This window comes from Cylas formicarius, unplaced genomic scaffold, assembly GCF_029955315.1.
Source record: "Cylas formicarius isolate icCylForm1 unplaced genomic scaffold, icCylForm1.1 PGA_scaffold_4__25_contigs__length_36172078, whole genome shotgun sequence".
NCBI lineage: Eukaryota > Metazoa > Arthropoda > Insecta > Coleoptera > Brentidae > Cylas > Cylas formicarius.
Genome location: NW_026844334.1, coordinates 26,106,197 through 26,114,479, shown reverse-complemented (window position 1 = coordinate 26,114,479; position 8,283 = coordinate 26,106,197). Strand labels below are relative to the sequence as shown.

The window sequence follows — 8,283 nt, the reverse complement described above, 5'->3', positions numbered from 1 at the left end:
GTATATGTACATTTTCGTGTAAATAACAAGATTCTATTAGTTACCATTTCGACAACAGTTTTCAAAATTCCAATGATATCAACGATATCAACACCGTAAAGATGAGCAGCGTTTTTTAGAAATTCTTGGCACTTATTTTTAACGCAATCGGCATCGCTTGAGATCATAAGTAATTTTTCCTATGAAAAATCGAGTTAAATATTTTACTTTGCCGTGTTTCTCTGTACACACGATTAAACGAAATTTGCATTGTTTACGTCGCATTTCATGCTAAGCACGTATTCTAAAGTTTATTTACAATAATTAAGTATTATTTACTTACAAAAACGTTACCGTAATAATTTAAACCACGCGGGATACAATTTGCGTGGGTACTAAAATTATGGTAAGAAATATATCCGACATCATAACACACTTTTAAACAAGAATCCCCTACCATATCTACTGTTTTAGTTTAGGGTGTTTTTTGAAAAACGTACATTTTTAGAAAATCGCTGTTCTTGTTATGAAAAATTTTGTGTTTCTATGAAGACATTTTTAAAACAAATTTTATAGCAGAAATTAATGTCTTGTACATGTTTTTATTAAAACAAAATATTCTATAACAGAAAAGTTTTCGAACTCTGGAACGGAAACAAATATCCATGTGCAGTTTTTACCATTTTACTTTTTATATATTAGTTTTCTTCTATCTTCTTTAGTAAGGGGAGTTGCACTTTAAAAGTGGCCAAATTCGCCGACTCTGTACAAGTATTAAAAAGTGAAAATTTCACACAAGATTGTATTTTGCAAGAGCGTGAAAAGAGTACGCAATACTTTTCCGGCGACCACAAGAACATTATAAAGTTCTTTTTTATAATATATATAATTTACTTACTTGGCTTAAAGCAAACCTAAAAGTTCTCTTCAAATCTCTATATTATTTTTACTTAGTAATCATCGATTTGTGCTTAAAATAAAAGCACTCGAATTTTTCATTTCGCACCTTCCCTTCGTTTAAATTTTCAATATGAAATGTAGAATTCTTTATAGTGGTCGTCGAAAAAATACAATTTTCTATAAAATTATTTCGAAGTAACCAAACTTAAAAGTTGGAATATCTATGAAACTGAATATTCGTATTTCATATCGGTTTCTGTTTTCGAAATAATTCCGTCGTACTTCACCATAGTTATGCTGCGAGGGTTGATTCTTGCCAACTAAGAACCCAACTTGGAAATTAAGTTCATTTTCATTCATTATAAAAACTTTTCGCTCACTGTTTCGTAAACTTCAACTGAGGAACTTTTTCTAAAGGAAAACCAATCCTTACACTTTACGCTTAAATACTAAGGGATGGTCTTTTCTTACGATCTCCTTTCGAATTTTTTCCGAAAATATTCCCTAACACTTTCGAAACGCTGTTTACGCCCAACTTTCTCCTGATCGGTAGAGCCTTGAGCAGTTGGACCGACCTGGCTTCACGCAGGAGTGATTGAAATGCCAGAGAAACTCCTGCAAAATTCTCAGCCGCGCTTACTTCATAAAATTGACATCCGTATTGCAAGGACAACTCCTGGCCTTCGTCGACGCATATTTGCCTGGAATTGAGATACAAATAAATACATAAATAAATAAATACCGACTTTAATTATAGAGAAAAAAATGCATCGTCGTGTGTTCAAGCTACAATTACTGTTGCTATCCACAAAGATGCTATTCAGACTCAATTTCTACTTTCGGAAATTTCGAGGGAATTAAGGAAGTACTTAAAGTCAGAATTAGAAAATACATGTCTTCTGCCATTTTTAAACAAAAGCAGACGTTGAATTTCTTGGAAATAAGCCTCCCTTATATCAAGATATTTTGCTGATGAATACAACAACACGAATATCACCTCAATTCAAGCATTTGATGTAGCAAAATTATCTCGTTATGATATAGGTTGAAGATAAGATCAAAGAGAATGCAGTTATAAAATTCCTAGTGGTACCGCAGATAACAGGAAAAGATTGAAATTTTAAAATATACTCTTTTTCAGGTATTATTTGAATATAAAATTAACAAACGGTGTGCATATTTTTCTTTCTGAGTGATCACCATTGAATTTAATTTGTTATTTAGTCTTTGAGTGTCACCTATGCAAGTTCTTTTTGCTTATTTATTTTTTCTTTCTTCCTCCTATATGTGGTCTTTCGCTTTCCTTTCTTTCGATGAACCCGGTATTAGTATATTATGCAACAAGTGTGGTAAACGGCATTTGAGTCACGAGTTTATTTGGCACGAGCGGAGCGAGTATATGAGTGACTTAAAAAGTTTACCAAAAGTGCTGCATACTATACTTTTTATACGTCCGTTAGATTTTGCATACATTTTTACAAAATATCACGCATACATTCCGTGACATGACCGCCAGTATTGATAAACGTTAAAATTCGTACAGTGTGGTAAAATTTCCGAAAACATCCGATTGCTCTCAAACCCGTTCGGTAATACCACGGAAATGTCCGAAGTGGCTCAGATCCGTGGGAAACGAAACTGGCGCGGTAGAATGACACTTTCCGCACGCTAGATCGGTGTATAATTAGGTATTTTACAGAAGGTAGTAGAAAAAATAAATTTTAACCGTTTACTTTTTGTTGCAGTCTTGACAAAATTTAGAAATATTGGTTACAAAATATTTTAAAAGAAAAACAAATATTATATAATAATATTGACCGGCGGGGTTTGCTTTTTAAAGAAAGATTTTATAGCCTCAGCGTGCCCGGAAAAATTAACCATGTTGCATGTCCGAAATGTGATACTTTCCGGTATTCTTCCTAAGGGAGCCTGGAAACATCAAAATGATAAGAAATGAGATAGAAAAAACCATAAATTCAAATTTATTAATTTGTATTACAGTTTGGTATGGAACTATAGTATCAATTTGTGAATATTCCTTGTCCAATGGTGAATTCAAGATTTTTTTAAGCATATTTATTATTGCCCTTAGAAACATCAATAACTCCCAAAATTATCCCCTGCTGAGAGTACAAGTACAAATTTCCGAACTACAAGGCGTGAGGAAAAGTGAGGTTTTCAGCGTGCTGGTTGAAAGAGATTTTTATAAAACACTAATTATATTTAGGACCGTTTTTTCCTTTGTTAAAGTTAACATAGTTTTTGAAAATATCTATTTAATAATCATAAAGGCATCATTAAGAAACAAACATAACCTAAAATGAAAACTTAAACAAAAAATTCTTTTATATATTTATTTATGTATAGAAATAACGCTTACCAAATATCAATAAATTCCCCACACCAGGCTATTTCATTTAAAGGACACTAAACCTGTTTGAATAATCGTGACGTCATACCGCTGATTTTCAAACCATACAGCGACATGTTATAGTGTTATTTTCAGGTTATAGGCCGAGAATTATATTATTTACGTTTATTTTTGGCCCGTGTAAAGATGTGTTTGTAATTAATCTACGCCAGTTTGTATTTGTATTTAGTATACTTTACATGATAATACTGGAAGCAACACAAAAACAATATTAAAATCATGCCATTGTGTTTGAGTACAACCCATAAAACACCAGACAGACTTTTTGTTTGTCTACCAGAAAATAAATGTTGTTTTTTGTTAACATTATAATATTTAGTGGTCACTTTAGCCTTAAGCGTGCAAACATTTTTAACTCTTCGAACTTGCACCCATTCAATTGCAGTCTCTATAGGAATGGTTTCCTCATCTATATTAAATAAAGATTAGATTAAAAAAAACCGTTTTGGTTAGTTTTTAGTTTTTTTTGTTGAATTATTTACATTTTATTTGATATATCATTTGAATTTTAAAAACTAGAAAACTTCAAGCTGATTACAATATTAAATATAAAATTATTATTATTATATATATATATATATATATATATATATATATATATATATATATATATATATATATATATATATATATATATATATATATATATATAACTAGCGGCTAAATTTTCCATGAGCATACCTTATAGCTTTAACACCGCGAACCTCAGCAAAAGAAAAACTTTCGGTTTTTCGGTGTATCCAAGATGTCACTATAAAAAATCGGCTTCGGTCATTTTCAAAACTATCTTTTTTATACTAAACACAAAATAACAAAAGCAAGCGATAGGATCAAGACTAAAATTAAAATTAAAACCACCAAAACGAACGCGAGTGGTGCATAATCTTACGAGCGAATTGACGTCACTCACAACCGGTAACAGTTAATGACAGAGTGTCTCAAAGAGTATTTCAATTTTACAATTTTTAATTGCTTATATTTGTTACATAGAACTACGAAATTATTTTTTTATGTGAACTGTGCTTCTTTTAATAGTATAAACTTAATTTTTTAATCAAAAGTAAAATTTTGTTCTAGATGACCTCCCGATATCCTCTGGGACACCCTATAATTATATCGGCACAGAAAATATCAGGGCGTCCCACGTCAACCTTGTAAGAACCCACTTACATACAAAAGATTAAATTAACACGTAGAACGTTTTTGAAAAAGGCATGAGTCTCGAAAAAAAAAGGGAAAATTATGTATATAAGGCACTCGACTGCAGTTTTTCAAATAAATTAATGGGGATTAATAGGTAAAACGGCAACAGATATAATTTACGGGTACCCCATGGGGATTTGCTGTCTTGACAAGATACTAATTCCGAAAGATTAAGGTAACAGGTAGCGCCTTAATGGATCTAATTATGTTATTATAGGTGAGGCAATACCGAGGGGGCCATCTTGGGAAAATATTGTCTTCGAGGTAACTGTAATACAAGGAAATTCTGTCTCGCGTTTTTTACTCACAGCGCAACACGCTAATAAGGATTTACTGCGCTTGTTTATACAGGGCGGGGCAAAAGTTATTTTACCATTTAGAAGAGTTATCGCTAAACCATCACGCTACACGCAATAATAGAAAATGTGAAGAAAATCTAAGTGAGGAAATAAGGAAATCTCCAATTAAATTACAGGAAAGCTGCATGCCCAAGTTTAAATTAACAAAGTGTTACAGATTGTTTTCGGCTATCTCTATAAATTCTGCAATTAAAATAATTATTCTTCAGCCATTGAATCTAAAAAATATAGCTAATGCAAAAATTAACTTCACTTACTAATTAAGGATTTACTCAGTAGCAGTTAACAGTTAACCCTACAATATACAAAATAAAATGCAAAGGAATACGAAGGAAGAGAAAAAATAGAACAAAAATGTAGTGCTTGTACTGTTGTCATTTATTTTTACTGACTGACTGACAATAATTCACCTATTTTGCGAACCAACGTAGGTATAGCTGTCATTTCTATCTATTATTTTGTAGCTATGAATGATAACTACATGTTAATACTGCGTATATCGTACCTACTTCATATTGTATTATAATGACCATGGTTGGAACGCAATCCAAATCTTGTATTAGAAGCAATAACAAACCCAAACAATGTTTTATCACTTTTTTAAAACTCCGAATGAGTTTTTTGTAACCTCTGAATCCTTCAGTTTAGGTGGACTTGCGATCTAATCCTAAAAATTCAGATTAATAGAAAAGTAGTTGGAATTTAAAAATAATTTTTTGACAAACTGAAAACGAATGTTGATGAAAGTTGTTCATGCCTTCATCTTAGACGGTTCATATCTTACCAAATTTCTATCGATTTCTTGGTTTATTCCAAATTAAGAATTATTAGAATATGGATCTGTTCAGGGCGTTCCAATAAGGATGGATCTCGGTCAATTTCCAGGGAAAAAATGATATTATAATTTTTGCGTAATGAGGTAACTGAGAAGTTAAAACAAATACATGCAAAGGAAAGAATCCTTGCCATTCGTTGGTCTTATCAGTTCCATTTTGTCCTTTGTCAATAAGAGTGGAGGCTAATTAATTAATTAATTTTTTAAAGATTTTTAAGTATACTTCCTATTTTTTATTTTATTTGTTTTTGAGTTATATCCCAATATCCTTATTTTTAAGAGGTTTTCTATTGGGCACTCAGATATTGTAAATGAACAAATATAACTAAATAAAACTTTGAATTAAGGATTAGTTTTTTAACGAATGTCTCTAAATTAGTTAAACCACTTTGTAATTAAATACTCTTTAAACGGACACCAAAATTAAATAATTTTAATAGTTTTGGTTAGTTTGGTTAGCATAGTATTCTTTGTCGCATAGCCTTGAAGCGATTAAAGCATTTCGAAAAATTTCAAAGAAAAGAGTTGTAATATATAAGTGTGGAATTTATTTCATACTTAAAAAAATAGCACCCCAACTCTAATGCGACCATAACAAATTTATTTATGTCCTTAATAAACAAAACAAAGAAATGGTAATAAAATTAATCAAAATCTAGATTTATTCATTTCTAAATAATCACCCAAAAGCGGCGAAACTATAAATTATTGATACTAACTAAGAATTAATTAAATTACTCCTAACTGAAATCATAATAGAAGTAAATACCTATTTAGTAAACTTCTTCACTATGGAACTTAATTTTATCCGCTAATTATTCTTTTTGTACAGTAATTGTCCCTTTGTGAGGTACTTTATTATCGAGCACTCTCAGGCTGGACAACTATGTTTGACATCTTTAATATTGCTTCGACGCCGCATTCGTACATATCTGAAAGAACGATTTTATGTTATCTTTCTCAAGCTGTATAAAATAAACGTACAAATGGACTGCTTAGAATAACTCTTTATTCTATAGCCTAGTTATAAGTGTTGTATTTCTTTCCTAAATGTTTGAATTGTAGAACACGTAAATAGTTTGGTGGCGAACATTGTAAAAGACGATTTAAAAACGTAATCTTGAAGTTTGTGTTCAATTCAGATGGAAAATTATTTTATAAACAAAAATTTCGTTTGGTTTCATTATTTATGTAAACAAAAGGTTGTGTTTGGTATAATTAAGCACTTTCGCTTTTGGAACGGAGTAAAGGCACACAAAAAGTTAGCAAAAATTAATTCTGAGGTGCATTTTTCTTTTTTTAAAAGAATCATTACTTTCTTTCATAAAATGCTATTATTAGCTGTGGATAACAAGAAAATACCTCTTTGCCTGAATGTTTTTTCTTGACGTTTAAAATATTATTTTTTGTCTATTGTATTAATAAATATATGGAGCTCCTTTTTTGTATAATATATATATATAATATATATATATATATATATATATATATATATATATATATATATATATATATATATATATATATATATATATATATATATATATATATATATATATATATATATATATATATATATATATATATATATATATATATATATATATATATATATTTTCACGTATTGATTCACGGATGGAAAAATGTGATGACACTATATTCCGGGATATCATCCGTTCGCTCGTTGAACTCCGGATTCCAATATTCTACAAAAGTCAGCCTCTACGTTAGAATACGGAAAAATATATCAGATTTCAATATACTATTAATGGAAGCTCTAACCGCGGACGGTTCTAAAAATCGAATCGGCACCTAAATCCGGCACTGTATTTTGGACTGCAACTTAACAGCAGCATATAATAACTCACGACAAATTAATGATAGTTGTTCGGGTGTCCACATTTCATAAAGTTGAAAAACGGCTACCGTTTTGAGCCGTCGAACTGGCGCGTAAAAATACTGGCCGTCGATGTGTGCACAGCTGAGAAAGTTTTGTGTTATTAGTTTTCGGTAGAGAAGATGCAGCGAAACGATTTATTTTCGCCTTATCGACAATGAATTGAGTTTTAGGCAATTTTTTTCATTTTATTTGTCCAAAAAGGAGCAAAAATCATTTGATTAATAAACTGCTTCAGGTTTACTGAAAGACTCACTTCTTTTTAAATATTTGTTAATGGCATAAAAATTTAGAGATCAATAACTCCAAAGTTATTTTGCAGACGATTGCAATCTGATCTTTAGAATATTAAGGTTTGGCGTGGCACAAATAAACTATAATTAAATGCGAGTAATGTTAAAGAAGCATGTAGACCTTATTGTGAGACAATGCAAGGCTTTTACAAAAATTAATTCCTTTGAAACTATGTTCTCCTCTTATGTAGGAGTATGGTGCAGTGTTAAAAATCTCCAAAGAACTTTCTTAAAATATATAAATCAAATTGGTTGTCTCGCTTTAACCGGTAGATCTGACAGCGTTGTTGTTAGCATTTTTGAATTCTGTATATCCAAAAGCTCCCAGGTGTTGAATATTATCGTTCCAGATTTGTCAGTTTTGGAGATATAAAAATTGTAGGACC

The 8,283-nt window shown here is 30.7% G+C and overlaps 1 protein-coding gene across 2 annotated transcripts in view; it reads right to left on the bottom strand.

The window, feature by feature from the left end:
* Positions 1-6: 6 nt before the first annotated feature.
* LOC132700405 (ras-related and estrogen-regulated growth inhibitor-like) overlaps positions 7-8,283 on the bottom strand; it is a 234,082-nt gene continuing 225,805 nt past the window's right edge. Inside the window, exon 5 of one of the 2 annotated variants that reach the window (XM_060667706.1) lies at positions 7-1,580. In XM_060667706.1, coding sequence (XP_060523689.1) covers positions 1,322-1,580 — 259 coding nt within the window. In that variant the 3' untranslated portion in view covers positions 7-1,321. The remainder of the gene's footprint in view (positions 1,581-8,283) is intronic. The other variant, XM_060667705.1, reaches the window with a different exon arrangement.